At 47.0% G+C, this 16,112-nt stretch overlaps 1 protein-coding gene across 1 annotated transcript in view; it reads right to left on the bottom strand.

The window, feature by feature from the left end:
• The window catches only part of MLXIP (MLX interacting protein), a 44,492-nt gene that overhangs the window by 9,658 nt on the left and 18,722 nt on the right, over nt 1-16,112 (bottom strand). Inside the window, exons 2-12 of the mRNA XM_071571767.1 lie at nt 13,051-13,157; nt 12,563-12,648; nt 11,237-11,326; nt 10,941-10,982; nt 9,691-9,862; nt 8,670-8,759; nt 8,034-8,125; nt 7,285-7,942; nt 4,380-4,501; nt 3,501-3,687; nt 2,636-2,760 (exon numbers count right to left, since the gene is read on the bottom strand). Coding sequence (XP_071427868.1) covers nt 2,636-2,760; nt 3,501-3,687; nt 4,380-4,501; nt 7,285-7,942; nt 8,034-8,125; nt 8,670-8,759; nt 9,691-9,862; nt 10,941-10,982; nt 11,237-11,326; nt 12,563-12,648; nt 13,051-13,157 — 1,771 coding nt within the window. The remainder of the gene's footprint in view (nt 1-2,635; nt 2,761-3,500; nt 3,688-4,379; nt 4,502-7,284; nt 7,943-8,033; nt 8,126-8,669; nt 8,760-9,690; nt 9,863-10,940; nt 10,983-11,236; nt 11,327-12,562; nt 12,649-13,050; nt 13,158-16,112) is intronic.

Genomic DNA, 16,112 nt, shown 5'->3' with positions numbered 1-16,112 from the left:
GCCTCAGGTTGATCCTGGCTGGAATTGCAATAACTAGAGACAATTGTCAAACAGTGGTTGGAGATCTGCTGAATGCAATCAGAACTTGTGAGGACATAAGTAAACTGAAAAAGCACAGGAATGTAGACAGAGGCCAGAGGAACACCCCAGCAACTCTTGGGGAAGATTGCACCATGCTTTGTTGACTTACAGAGGGAATGACTCTCTGGAATTTTAATAAAGAACTGGCAGTAAGTGTGTTTGTGGACCAAGCGACTTCTGACACCTACAACCATTTTAAGCATCATGTGCCAGGCTGGCAAGGAGAAAATTTGAAAGATATATTAGCTGGAGGTTCAGGGCTTGTACAGCATGTAAAGGATTTGGTACTTGCCAGCAAGGCATATGAAGGGTGTTTGAAAACCACTATTTGTCTACGTAGAGCTGCAGGAGAAAGAAAAGGTCACCCTGGGCCTCTTTCTAAGCTCCATCTGTGTTGTCAGGAAGGAAAATACTTAGGATTTTTATATTAACAAAACTCCAAAGACAGCAGACCCAGAATGGGTCCAGGCTGTGATGGAAATACCTCAACCAGTAACAAAGACAAGGACTGGGAGGACTTTTTAGGCACAGGAGGATTCTGCAGCTCCTGAATCCTGTAAGTAAACCATTGACAGAAGCTCCCAAGGCAGAGGAAGTGGAGTCTATACATTGGTGCCCAGAGGATTAAAAAAATTCCCAAGCTATAAAGGAGCTTTAGTTTCTGCTCCAGCACCGGGATTGCTGATTACTCCGAGCCCTTTGAGCTCTTTGTGCAGGAGGACAAAGCAGCAGCCACGGATTCTCCTCAAAGCCAGGCCCACACTGCCGCCCTGTGGCTTCTGCTCAGCTCAGCTGGGGCTGGAGCAGCAAGAAGCCACCAAGCACCCTGTGGGACAGCCACAGCAGGACAGCTGTCCTGACACACCTGCCATCCACAGCCTGGAGACTGAGAAAGAATCCAGTAAGCAACAAAACAGCTCCAGAGCAATCAGCACCAGCTCCAGAGCAATCAGCACCCCTGAACCGAGAGGCGACTGCCAGGAGGGTGAGGATCACGCGCAGAGGCTGCAATGGTACAACAGCCCTGGGGAGTTCTTTGTTCTGCAGAGGCACCAGCCCAAGTTATTCCTGTTGCTGCACCACTCAGTGCCTGTTTTCCCCTGGAATCGGATGCCTGGGACTCTGCTGCAGGAAACCTGGGCTGAAGAAACTTCTTTAACAGTCTGCCCTTTGGGAACACACTCCTGGCAGAGCGAGGCTTTCCCGTGCGAGCTCACCATCACCCCACTTTGTAAGGGAGGAAAACAGTGTAATAAGGCAGTGGAGTGGCTGCCCAAAACCACAGAAAATGCAGGTTCAAGAGCAGAACTGCCATTTTCAGTGCCCTCGGTGCTTTGCCAAACTGAAACAACAATGACCTAGCAATGCAGAACTGTGGAATCTACCTAACAATGCAGAGGCACAAAAGAACATACACCTGGCAAATTCCAGAGTTTCTCTCTTGCCTTATGAAAGAGTTACTGAACAATGCACATCCAAAGCAGTTCCTGTCAGAGCAGGTGAGTTTACATGGCTATAAAGCCAGTCTCATTGTAGAATTCTTACTTTTAAGAACACTCCTCCATATGGTGATCCCTTTCCCACCACCAGCCAGCCCTGATAATCTATTTCTTCACTCTAGCAGCAAGAACAGGCTCCTGGTCATGAGCATTCATGCCAAGCAAATCACTGCAAACGTTCCTGAGTAACTTGTAGCAAGGTCAGCAAGGGCCAGTTCTGATTCTCCTCTGCAACAGAACTGGAACTGAGTGCAATCACAGGCTGCAGGTGTTAAACTTACCTTTCTGCCCTGGGAGTAATCGAGCTGACATCAACTCACAGAGCCAGAGAAGCCAGACAGGGGTTGGCACTTGCAAAACGCTTAAGTAACACTCCCTTTCACAACAGAATGAATGAGAAGGTTACAGCTGATTGTTCTGAATTGGTTTTTTGTGGGTAAGTTTCTCATCCCATCACAGAAAGTGTTCTGACCAGGTCAGCTTGTGTGTGAGGTACAACCAGCTATCTCTGAGGTGCTATCTCTAGACCGCCGAGTTCTTACCCCAGCAATTCTCCAAGGGTTTTACAGGTGGAACTCGTAGAGTCTGTGGAGCTGCTTCTCTGTGGAGCAGCAAAGCATCACTGGAGACATGTAAGTAACTCAGCAGGTCAAGAACTTCCCCTCCAGCGATGGCCAGAGCCCTGCAGACTGAAGAGCCCCAACAGAACAATGGCAAAAAGCCATGGTTTAGAACACTAAGCCTGAAACCTTTGACTAAGTAAACTGAGACCTGTCACAACACTCCTGTGAGCCACAGCAGGAACTGCTGGCATGACCATAAGGACCTGCAAAGATACAGCTAAGCCTGGCCCCTCTGGTGACACATCCCTGAGGAGCAGAGCAATTATTAAGGCCTGACATTTTGAATTGAACAGAGCAGCACAGATGCAGCAGCAAGTTAAGTCCAACATAAAAATATGCTCCTGTCCTGAAGCACAACTTTCTCTAGTCCATGCTCAGAAAAACAGCTACAAAGGCAAAGGAGAGAAGCCCCACAAGGGGAAGGACACACACCTTTAATGCAGCCATAGTAGGGTCAGTGGCAGGCTTTCCTGAGCAGCTGTTCTGAGGAGACTGTGGGCTGGGACTCTGCTCAGAGGTGCAGGGGGAAGCTTGGCCTGAATTCTGGCAGTCCCGGCCTTCATAAAGGAAGAAACACAGGTCACATCAACAACTTTTCCGTAGCAAATGGAAGTGCAGAGAAGTTTCTACTCAGAAATGAACCAAAATGCAGACAGCAACCAAATTACACTGTTTGATGCAGCAACCACATGCTAGAAAACATGAAGATTGTTGGGAAAGCTTAGAATTTCATGGCACAAGCATAATACACCCTGCATAGCAATACTCCTTTCACACACACATACTTGAGCACAGGCATGTTGGACATGTAGACTGTGATTCCATTGTGCTGCTGGACTCCTCCTTTTGACTCCAATGGCCTGGGACATGATGGTGACACTTACAAGCAATTTACCACCAAAACCAGCCCAGACACTGCTCCATCAATGCACATGCAGAAGGACCTTTGCACTTACCTACTGTGTCTGAGGTCCTCCAGACAGAACTAGTTATGACACTGAACAACAAACCTATTCAGCACTCCCTACACAGATACTTTTCAATGGGTTTAATTTCTTGGTGACTACAACAGCACATCCTTGTAGAAAGGAGCCACTCACAGGAAGCACAAAATCACAGTTTGTGGAAACACTACACAGTCATTTAAGACAAAAACGCAAACAGCTGGATGCAACTGAAGCTGCAGGGTAGAAGGGATTATCTAGGGATCCTCATGGCCCATTTACACCCTGCCTATCCAAGAGAAACACACTTAGATGTGCAGGGGAGAGAGAAGGCTTAGAGCTTTCTAACTTACTGGGTGTAGGTGAGGGAACTTGTGAACTGCAACTGTGGGAAGGGATGTGCTCTCCTTTCACCAACACATCCTGGACTACACTAGGAGAGAAGAGATGTGAGACTGTGGACTGGCTTTGTTGACTACTTGGTGCTCGCTGTGCTGGACCAACCAGAATGTTACTACGGAACTCCGTCACCCCGGGAGCCTGGGAACAGCACAGGAACAGTACAGAGACACAGGGAGAGCAGGGCAGTGTGGGGCACAGGGAGAAGGGATGAGAGAAAGGAGAAAGTGGGGACAGAGAGAGAAATTAAGAAAGAGAAAGAGAGAGAGAGAGATTTGTTACCTTGCCTTTCACTAAAAGTAGCAAATTAATACATGATTAACAATCTGATGACAAGAAACAAGAGCTAATATATAAGGAATTGGCAGGCACCAAAGTCAGCCTTCTGGCAGGAGACCAATACCCTTTCAAAACTTAAAGCAGTATGAAAACACATCAACAGCATAATATACTAAAATCTATTTCCATCTTCCTGCACACGACATATTGGGGAAACCCACTCAAGGCATGCTTTCCAATATGTCAGTGGAAAGGTGACACTCCTGGGCTCCCTCCAGCCTAAAGCACAAACCATCCCCATCCACAGCACTGTGTACACAGCCCTCCTGGGAATCTTATTGTTCTGTGAGACAGTCTGGGCAGACTATAAAGTGCTTCCAGGCCCATAAAGTAACTAAATTAAAAATAAACATAATGCTGAATGCACAAATGCATACACTGGGTAACAGGTCACTTAGAGGACTTGTTACCCTCCTGAGCACATTATGGCTCGCACTACTTGCAAATAACAGGCCTAGAAAACAAATAGATTATTTTTTTGTTCTTCTCCTTACTCTGACAATTCCAGCTGGTGCAATTGCAACATTAGACTGAGACGTGGCTGGCGTCAAAATCCCCTCTCTTTTTAAAGGTGCTGGAGTTACAATCACAGCTCTGGACTGTCCCTGAAAGGCAGCTGAAGAACACAATTCAGTTAGAATAGTTAATGAGACAAAAAAAAAAAGCTGGAGGTTATTTTGTATGAAATAACTTGTTGTTAAACAGGGAAATGGATTAATGGGCACCTATTTGGGGCTATTTCATTGCAGTGCAAAATGCCACCAGTTTTTCAATAATCCAGTTCAGAGGATTCCAACACACCAGTTTTTTCTGAGGTTTTTAGCATCATTGTTTCAGGGTGAATTTACAGAGGTACATAGTAATTCAGGGAGCTGCAAAGTGTCTTCATGCTGTCAGAGAGGATGATCTTCACCTCTCACATCCATCCTTCTTCTGCTCACCAGGAAGGGTCAATCATTCAGTATTTCACGCCTCCTTGTAGATATATTAAATCCTTTTCCTCACCACTTCAACCCCTATCTGGTTTTACAGCTGCTTCAGATGACACACAAGCACAGGACAAACAAGTAGGACTGGGAATCAGCACCAAAATTCCAGAAAACAGGCTGAAGAACCAGCAGCCCTGCAGTGCTCAGACAGCTCAAGGTAATTCTGAATAGCACCAAGTGTCTTCACACAAATTTGTGAAGATCTCCTTTTAACCAAGGCAGATGCACAGCTACTAACAGGGCATTAGTGCTGACATGGTTCTTGCCCAGAATCTGGAGAGAACACGACTGACCCTCCTACACTGTTACTATGGGAAGAATCGGGCAAAGACAGAGTTTCTGTCTGCTTTTTGAGAAAACTGAACCAAACTTACTTTCGTTCTTGCCTGTATTGGCTTCAGCTCTCCTTTGGACTAATAAAGTCCTGATGCATGAGAAGTGTCCCCACAGCTCAGCCCCTGCAGGATTCTGAAGGACACACACAGCAGGACAGGGAGACAGTGCAGGATTCTCTCATGTCCCCTCCCTGACTGGTCACCTGCGACTGTGTTTGGAAGTCTCTGCACACCCTCTCCCAGGAAGGGCTGTGGACTGCACAGACCTTGTGCCAGCCCCTGTGTGGGTCTATCGGGCACAGAGCTCTGTCACTGTGACACAGGGAGCTCATTCTTTGAGTATTCCCACATCTAACACTGGAATCACAACCCTTCCACTGTTCACTGGACTTACGACATCTCTATTGAGCTCAAGAGCCTACTCTCACCAGTGCATTAATGCTGCTGCACAGGCTTGGCATTCCTGACTTCCACATTGGGGGAACTGCAACAATCAGCAACAATATTTAGAAGTCACTTTACATTTCACGTTTCTGTCCTACAAATCCATCTTTTGCAGACTTTCCTCTGAAAATCAGCACATTTATCCTGAAGCTGAGATAGCAGACTTCTTTCCCATGTGAAGCCTTGCACCTGATGGGACAATCTGTACAGATTTGTGAGTCCTTGTACACAGGGCAATAGATGTCATACATCCCTTTCTAACACAAGATATTTGCTTTATAGTCTGGAGATGATTTGTTTGTCCTGAACACAAGTGACAGGCATAAATGCCTCAGTTATGAGCACTGATGTTTACTCTATGACCAAAAATAAAGCTCTAGTCTTTATGTAAGTCTTGGATTTGTCCCCAGAGCTTGGTGTCCCAGAACTTTAGGAGCACTGTGATCCCTAAACATGCCAGTACCCGGGATGAGAAACAGCAGTAACTAAATCTAGTTGAGAAACAAAGTCATTGGTTGTGGTGGTCTAGAAGCAAATGGAGAGGCATTGGGAAAGTGATACATGGGGTGAGGAACAACCCAGGAAGCACTAAGACAACCAGAAGCAAAGCCTTTCTGAAAATGAGTTGCCTACCAGGCTTTACTAGGTGAGAAAAGCATGTCTTGACTGCTGCAGGTACACAGACTTGCTTTATAACATACCACAGATAGGAGCAGTGCCATTAACACCCTGGTACTATTAATCATGGACCAACTTGTCCCCAGTGGCACGTCAGAATTAGACCCTTGGGTCTGTCCTCCTGAAGTGATTTTTTTATTGGTGGGTAAGCTCCCTATTAGGCCTGGCAGACACACCTACTCCCTAGTAAAGCCTGTTTAACAATACTCCTCCAGGCAGCGTTTTTCTTGAATTATTGTTGCTCATTTCAAGTGGCTGAAGTCACTTGGCCCCCAGCCAGCACAAGTCTAAAAACAGCCTGCAATAATCCCAACAAAAGGCATGCTGTCTGTCCTGCTCTAGCCTTGAGCTTTCCCACCAGAACCATCACAAGCAAGACTCCCTCTTGCTATTCTTAGCCGTGTGCCAACGGCTCCAAATTCCAGCCAGTGTGGAGGTCCCAGCACACCAGCAGGTGCTCATACTCTGACCTGAAACCCACGTGCTCCTGACGGCATCTCAAGAGTCTATAAACTGCTCTAGACAAAGACCTCCAGCTCCCTGAGGAGACCCAACCTCTCCTAGGGGAGAATAACACTCACCCCACCATCTCCTGCTCCACTGTGGCTGAATCTCTAAGTGGCAGAGTTCATCACAACTGCACAGAAACCTGAGGTTTCTCTGGGGCAGGGACACAGAGCCCATGTGCTGATGGAGCTACACAGCCCAGCACAAATGCTACAAGAAGAGATCCCCTTTTGCAGCTTGGCTTTTCACACTCACAACCAAACTGCTCCCAATCCTCACAGCAGCCCAGAGCATCCCACTGGACAGTATGGCCACACCCCAGTGCACGCAGGGGTTCCATGGACACCCTCAGGGAGTTGTATTTTTACTTATTATGTAAACCGAAGTCTCTCCCTCCTGCAAGTCCCACTCAGAAGAGAAACCCACCACCCCCCAGCGCTGCTCACCTGGGGTGATGAAGGCATTCTTTACCAGTAAGGACACTGTTTCAGGCTTCGGAGCAGGCACTATTTTTTGTGACTGTTTGGGCCTTGTGCCAGCGCTGGCCGGAGGCGGAGCTTTGGGGAGTGCAAATGTCAGCTGGGACTGGAGCTGGAGCCGGGGCTGCCCCTGCACCACGGCGGTTTGGAAGGTCAGGTTACACGGCACGGGCGGCGCCGGCCGAGGCGTGGCCGGGCCCAGGCTCTGGCTCTGGCTCTGGCTGAAGGTGGTGGCGGGGGCGTTGTGGGTGAGCGTGGCAGAGGCCGTGTGCGTGGTGACCGTGGGCTCGCGCAGCCCGAACTTGGGCGCGTCCGGCGCGGCGAAGGCGGCGGGGGCAGAGCTCAGGCTGGAGCTTAGGGGCACGGCGGGCAGCGCGGGCTGGTGCTGGGGAGCAGAGGGCTGCAGCAGGGGCAGGGGTGGCTGGAACACGGGCAGGAACGTTTGTGGCCCGCTGAGAGGCGAGTCCGCGGGGAAATCCGGCGGCTGGATGAAGGACCCCCCACTCCTGATGCTGCCACACTGGTCAGTGCCCACGTCAGGCAGGACGGGAGAGGGCACCGGGGAGGCGATCAGTTCGTCGCTGATGTTCCCTGCTGGGAGGGCGCTGGGCAACGACCCAGGAGACTGGCAGGGAGGAGAAATAGTACTGAGTCACACACGAGGGGGACATGGCTCACGGCAGAGTCCTGCCTTGAACACCAAGAGCCTCTCTTACCTGGGAGGAGTGGCTGCTGCTGTCTGTTGTGGCTGAGCTGGCAGCAGACACTGAAGGGAAGTAATTACTGGAGCGACTGGGTGTGAATAATTCTGAAATACCAAAGGTCACCTATTAATTTTCCACCTTTCATACTCGAAATCCCAAAATTCACAGGAATATCAGTATTCTCCAGCAATGAAATTTTTTGCTTCATACAACTGCTGTTGACTAAGCAATGAACTGCTGTTTTCCAGAGAAACTGATCTCTTCAGAGCACACTTCATCTTCCATGCAGGCTGGGACAACACCAAAATCAGTCCCCTGTTTAAGGTTCCCCTACACACCAGCCAGGAGCTGATCCTCAGTGCAGTCCCACAAAGCTCATTATGTGATGCAGGGCCAGAAAACAGATGTGACACTTGACTTTCATGAAGATCCATAACCATCAAAGCTGTCAGCAGCAGTTCAGTGTCATATGGAACTCTTGATAGTACCATAAAATGTTTGAAGGCAAAGAGAATATTAAATCTCTTCATCACTAAGAAATGTTAATTGGGAAAACCTTACATATTTTGCAACATCTAATCTTATTTTAAAAACCAGTTCACCAATCACTGCAATTTTAAAGAAATTAATTGACTCTATTATTCTTACCCTGAAAAGGCTCAAAAGTATCCATAAAATCAAAATTTGGCTGGAGAGGAATAAGCCCTGGTTGGATCATGTCAGCATTTCCTAAGTGTCCTGCAAAATTCAGGAGACAGACTGGATTAGTTTCACATCACTCACAGAGGAACAACAGTAGGAATAAAGCATTTGGCTAAAACATGAACACACTCCACAGCCAGGCCAAGAGGTTATAGAACAACCACTGCTGAAATGGACTCAGCATCTGCTTCTCTTCAGAACTGCAGGACACTTTTGAAATCAAAACCACAGGGGAATGAAACTTTCAACTACTAAAATGGAAGAGGTGAGACCTGAAGGCTCTAACTAACTGGGGATTGCCAAGCTTGGTTGTCTCCTGCTCCCAAACCTGCTGTCCTGCCCCTGCTGCACAACACAAGCTTGCTGGGAAGCACAACCTGAACCACCACAGCTCACAGTTTGGTATTTTAAAGTAAATCATTGTGCATTTGTTATGCCTTGAGTACAACTCATGTAAACCACAGTTGCTCTGGAGTTGCTCAGACATCCCTGCAGCAAGGATGGTGCACAGTGTCAGGCAGTCAGAGCCTCCAGACAGAACTGCACAGCTCTTGGCATGGTTTTTACAGATGGAACTTGTACTTAGAATGTTTTAAGGGGCAAAAGCAAACTAAAATAGACAGGCACACCCTCAAAAATACACCCAATACACCCACAACTACAACTATGCTTTGAGATAAATAGCAATGCCTTCACCACTGATAAAGGCAAATACTGCTCATTAGAGGTTTATTCACAGCAACATCAGAGGGCAAAGCTGGGAGCAGCATACAAGAAGTTAAGACAGAAATTGAATTTGCATGAATAACTGGGATTCCATAACCTATAATGCCTAAGACAGCTACAATGTCTGATTTTATCTGTATCAGCAAGTCAGATTTCTTAGGCAAGACTACAAGAGCAGCAAAGCAACAAACCAGACTTTGCACAGAGGTCCCCACTGCACCACAGCCAGAGCCAACACTACCTATGTCCCTGGAGTTGGGCCAGGAGACCAGCTGGTGTGAGGACAGCGTGGAGAAGAGCGTGTCGGTGAACTCGGACATGAGCATGTCTGCGTCCAGCAGGCTGCCCTCCTCCATGGGCACTGGCGTGTCCCTGCCATACCTCCTCTTCTGCCACAGAACCACATCATCGTCCTGCCACAGCAAAGGGAGACAGGTCAGGCTGCCCAGACAATGCCAAGGCAGCCTGGTGCAGATCCAGAAAAACAGTCCTCATTGTTCACGTTTTTAGAGGGAAAAGCCTCTCTTTGAGGAGTCATCAAATGGATTGAAACAGATGAGTGGTGCTTCTAATACACCAACAACTTCAGCTCACTGGTTTGAGCACCAACAGAAAACTTCCACAGAATAAATACCACAACACTCGGGGAAAGCTTTTTGGCCAAAACCCAAATGTTGACTATGAGGACATAAGACAAAACAACTTCATCAACACTTTCCTGTTTGATTCATTACACATGTATTTTTGTGCCTACAGTTTAACAATCCCTTGGTTTGGATAAAGAGTAAAAATAAACAGCAAGAACTCAAAGCAAGCAACTCCTGTCTAGTGGGAAATGCAATGAAGTGTAATTGTACTCTGACTTTGTAGAAGGTGTGCTGATATTCCTGTGGGCACTTTTAGCCTGTGAAAAATACAATATAATGTGACTTGGCTTACCTATCTCACATTAAAGGCTGAGCTAAACTGCATTGCCTTGTAAAATAAAAAGTACAACAGTGCTTCTGATCTGCAGTTTATATGCCCAAAGTAGCTGTGATGGCTTGAGGGGACATATTAAATGGTGATAGCTCTGTTCCTTTTTTTAGGATCCTGACACAACATCTGCCTGAGCTGCAGGCACCACAGGAAGATCTGCAGGATACAGCTCACACATCCTCCCAGATGCAGTTACACAGGCAAGGCAGCAGTGCCAGTTACAGCTCAGGAACAAGATGGAATCATGTGCCAGCCCTCAAAGAGATTCATCTCTCTGGGCACGCAACACTGATCCTCATTTCTTCTGTCACAGCCCTTTCCATTCACCCTCTCCTCCATCCAATTTAAACTACAAATCTTACACTGCTCTCTAAGGCACAGAACATGAAGGTGTCTATCCTTAATTAAGGCTGAAGCAAGATGCTTGTCGTGGATTTTAATCAAAGCAAGCCACTGCACGTTACAGCTCTGTTATCTGCTGTGGGTTCTACAAGCACAAATGCCATTACCTACCCTGACCAAACTTGAAAGATCTTCATCTTTATGTTTCTGTAACTGCAAAAGGAGAACAGAACAGATGGTAAGTCAGAATAGGTCCTGTATGTGCCAGTAGAAGACCTGATTTTGCAAAACTTTTAAGACTCAATCATGCACAATCAGTCCCAGCACAATAATTTTTAGTTAAGTGGAACTAATCAGATGAGCGTGTCTGTACCAGTTTATTAGCTGGTTTAAGTGCTCTTGCATGGCAGAAAAACTGATAGAAAAACTCAAAAAGCAACTGCTCAAGCTCAAGTGAGCCAACAGACCCTTTTCTTGAAGTATGTTCTCCACTTGTGGTATTCCCTGATGACTATTTCAATCCTCCGCTTCCAGTACTTCCCTTCTGTCGCAATGGCCTGAGAACACAAACACATACCAGGAATTACACAGAGTCACGGAAGGGCTGAATGTTCAATATGTTTCCAAGCAAATATTCAGGCATAAAAAATGCAAAAGAAAGCATGCTAATTCTGTTTGAGCCCATGTATCAGCAGCCCACACTGGCCCAGAGTTCAGCTACCACAGAGCAAATCTGGCAGTACCAACCCCATCTTTCCCACAGAAACCAAACATGAGATGATGTCTGACTGCACTGTCAGCATCTCCCACAGCAGCTCAACCAGAGCCAATAGCTAAGAAATGGCAAAAAAAATTTCCTTTAAAATTAATTTAGTGAAATGTAACATATAAAGCACAGAATATCCTGTGAATGTCACAAGGTTACATGCGCAGACACACACACACACACATACAAGCAAAAGCTGCTAGAAATGACACAAAGCAATAGAAATCTGATGTCCAGCTCAGGGAGGAGTGTGACCCTGCAGGCCACACACTGATGGCAACAAAAGGATCACAAAAGATGGGTCTTTGGTGTGTCACAGAGCACTGTGGAAGCTGGGAGAGCAGACTAATGCGAGCCTTAACTTTGTGTTCGAGGGTCACTTTCAACACAAACATCAACACTGTTCTTTGGAAAACCTGAGACAGTTCCACACACTCATCTGGAACTCCTTTGAGTTATAAATTATTCTAGAGTTATGCAGTACAGAGAGTCACATATTGCCTCATCAAGGGCCTCACTGGTTTTCTGCAAGGAGCCAGAGGGCAGATGTTAGTTTTCATTTATGTTTACAAGAGCACAAAACTGAAAGAACAAATACTCATATTTGCTCTTTCTGTGAAGTTATCCTGAGACAGAAAAAGAAATTGCTTGCTGTCCTGAGAGCACACCTCACCAGTTACATAAAATACAGAGAACTCTCACAGGGGCACTCAGATTCAGCCCTGAAAACAATTGTAACTCAGTCACAAGACAGAAACGACTGCCAAAATCTTAACTATTCAAATGGCCCTTCTATGACTTCTGATTCATTAAACTAGAATATTGACTTAAGTCACACAGATAACAAATGTCCTTCTGGTTGCACCTTGATCACCTTAATGTGATAAACCTACAACAAAACAGGTTCAGACTGCTTTTAATGGTTCCTTCTCAATAAAACCAGAGCAAAGCTCTGTTGTGCTGCCCTCCCTCGTGGCAGAGCAGGAACCCTTGTTACAGACAAGACTGTCCCCCAGGTGTCACCCACCTCTGGCCTCCGGTGCTCATCCACATCCACGGAGCCATCCAGCGGAGTCACGAAGTGGCACACGGGGTTCTTGCGCTTCTCCAGGTCTGCAACAAGAACCCAAACGCTCAGCACGTGCAGCATCTGGCACTTCAGTGGCAAGGTGTGAAAGGGAGCCCAGCCAGGGCTCCTTCCCAACACGGGGCACAGGCAGACCTCAGTCTGTGCCCAGCAGAATCAGAATCACAGACTATTCTGGCTTGGAAGGGACCCACAAGGATCATTGAGTCCAACTCTTAAGTCAATGGCCCACACAGGGATTGAACCCATGACCTTGGCATTACTACAACAAAGTTTTAACCAACCGAGCTGATCTCAGGGTTAAGTCACACCCTCCAAGAGAGCCCTGGTGGGATGGCACTGCCTTGGGCAGAGTGCTGAGATGTCCCACCGCCCCCTCCTGCTGCCACCCCTGCCCCATGGGAGCCCCGGCACATCCCGGCACTTACACTGCATGTACCAGGCCCTCCAGATGGCGTTATTGAGACGGATTTTATCTCTCCACTGAAGTTTCAATCCCTTAAAATTTTTCCATTTTGGTGAAACCAACCTGCCACTGAAACGAAACAGACAAGTCATTTTGCTTTCAGTTTTTCCTCTCCAGGCAGTGCATCTCCCTAAAACTGCCAAACTGTCAGTAGAAAACATCACAAGTCACACTTGGCCAGTGACAACTTTTGCCATGTGCTGTCCGTGGCTCACTGTGCCAGGAGAGGTGAATCCACTTTTCAAGACTCCATGTTCTCATCCATGAGAACTAAGAACTGTCACAACTGGTCTCACAAGTATTTTCAGAAGGAATGAAATGCATTTCACCCACTCTTTTCTCCATGCCATTGTCCTACCTTTTCAAGTCCCCACCTATGAGATTCCATCAACTGATAACAAGGTTACTCAAAATTCAGCCCAAAACCTGGCCTAGAGCTTTTTGCTTTGTTTGGTCACATAGGGTTGTGGCTTGGACTTTTTGAAGTTCATTTCTACAGTTCCGTTTGATTTTCCAGCCAGGCTGGTAAGAATGAAATGCCAGTTCTGGCCCAAGATAAACCAAAACCCAATGCTGGGAATCACAGCTGGGCACAAAGGAACACCAACAGCCTAGAAATATAACTTGTCTCAAGGAAAGACAAGGTTGGAAGGAGAAATAGCTTATGTATGAATGATCTTGGGAGATGGGAGGGAGATGGAAGGAAAAAAGAAGCAACAGGGATTCCAGTAAGCACTGTATAAACACAAACCACCCAGCCCTCAAAACACACCTCTATGAATCATCAATCCATGCGACTGACAGAGCAGGGGAAGTAGGAAACATTCATAACATAGTAAATGTCAAGCCAGGGATTAAAGTATAGGAATTGTGTCTATCCCAGGTTTTTCCTCTTGCTTTTTGTGGGTTTAGCTTCAGCTCTTCCTAGACAAAGGAAAGAGGTTCATCTTGGCACACCACGAGCATCAGGGCAAGAGGTTATGGACACCTGCAGTAGAAGGTACACAAGGGAGTGACAGGAACAGTCACCTCCAAACACTCTTCCCTCCCAGAAGGGATCACTGAGCACCCACCTGGTGAGTGGGCAGTGATTTCTGCCATGGGCTGCAGAGGCCCTGCAGAGATGTACCTGAACACACAGTGCCCCAGCACACAAGCCCCTCTTCTAAGTTTCCAGACCTTTAGTTTACAGAAAGACCATCAAATCAAGTATTATTCTCCCTGTCCTCCAGCTGCAGTGAGTCAGGGCAGAGGGCAGATCTTCACCTCTTAATATTTCCCCCATCACTGCAGACTGTGCATCACCTTCAGTGTTCACTGCACAGCCAGCTCTGGCTCAGAATCACTGCACTCCTTGTCTTATCTTTCCTTTTAAACCCAGACTAAAGTTCATCTTTTTCCTGCTTCTCCTCTCTACATTAATAGTTCAGGAGACTTGCTGGTGATGTATCACCAACACTGACAAAGTGCCCACATGCCTTCAACTAAGAAATCTGTCAAGTTAATGTTCATCTCTTCAGAGCTCTGTGTGACTCCACAGTCTGCCAAAGCAACAAAACTCTAATAATCTGCACTCAGAATAACAACAGCAAATGCTTCTCTATAAAAAGACTGTAATCAAGTCTCGTACACTCCTTGCATCTTCAAAGAGCTAATTAAAACTGGAACTAAAACACAAATAGTTTAAAATATTTTCTATTACAGTCTTACAAAATGCTAAACAAAAGTAGTGCATCAAAAGAAGGAAGTGATTAAGAACCTATTCTTAAAATAATTATTATTTTTAGTTCCCATGGGAGCAAAACACAAGTCCAGCTTGAGGTCATAAGTGAAACGACTTCGGCCTCAGTGCAGCGCAATCAGCATGAAGCTGACAACAATGTTTAGACACTATTCCAAATTCCAAAGTCAATGGAAAGTCAATTACTTTGAACACCACTGTGACTGAGAGCAGCTGCCTAACTGAAACCAGCCTTCAGATTTTGAAGCAGCAAAACGACAAGGAAAACCCCAAACAACTGGAGAGTCTCCTGCCAGCTCTGGAAGACCACACCAACTCCTGCAAGAAACGTGGAGCGACCTGCCCAGCACGTGGATGTCACCGTGTACCTGTGAGGACAGCAAATCCCACCAGAGGTCCTGGCCCTCTCCACAGCGGCTGCTGCAGCTCTGCAGGGCTGCTGGTTCCAAGGAGGGGAGCAGGAGAACTTCCCAAGGGAGAGCTGGAGCCAGCAGTGCCCGGCACGGGCTGGCACAGTGGCACCCACAGCCAGTGGCATGGCCTGGGGGTGCTGGTGCTGCCCAGGCAGAGGAGCACACAGGGAACCAGCTCTGGCTGCTGCTGCCCAAGGCACAGCTGGTGCAAACAACACTGGAGGAAAAGGTGACACTCATATTTTCCTCACTATCACACACAGAGCAAATCAAAGCAGCTGAAAACCATCTGCTGGATGACATGCAATGCATTCCAGCGGCTCAGCTCAGTCTCCCATGAAGAAACTTCCTCCTCCTCCTCCTCCTCCTGAGACCAAATGTCCTCAAGAGATTTGATCTCGGCAAACCAGCTAAAAAAGCTCCAGCTGAACAGCCAGCAGAGCTGGAATTCCCCTGGACACAGTGGCCCTGACTGCTCTGAAGGAGCTGCAGGGCTGCCAGAAGAGAAGCTGCAGACACCCCAGGCTTTCACCTGCAGGTCCTGGGTACACCAGGAGAGGCTGGAAGCCATTCCCAAGTGGTTTTAGGCACTTTTTCCCAGCTCTGGAACTACCTGAGGCAACTGAGATCCACGGAGGCAGACAGACAAGGCAGCACTGATCTGTCACAGCAACACAACTCTCCTCATTTTTAAAACTCCAGTGAAAACAGCTGTGTTTTAAAAACAATTACAAACTTCCAAACATCACAACATTTGCAGCAAAGCACAAGAAACAGACATCCATTGTGAGAGTGTGAACTGATTCCCTTCAATATGTTTCACTTTTAAGTTTTTCTTCAGTCAATTGCCATGTAATTAGGAGAAGGTGT

The sequence above is a fragment of the Pithys albifrons genome, chromosome 17 (assembly GCF_047495875.1).
Source record: "Pithys albifrons albifrons isolate INPA30051 chromosome 17, PitAlb_v1, whole genome shotgun sequence".
Taxonomy (NCBI): Eukaryota; Metazoa; Chordata; class Aves; order Passeriformes; family Thamnophilidae; genus Pithys; species Pithys albifrons.
This window is presented reverse-complemented; position numbering and strand designations above follow the sequence as displayed.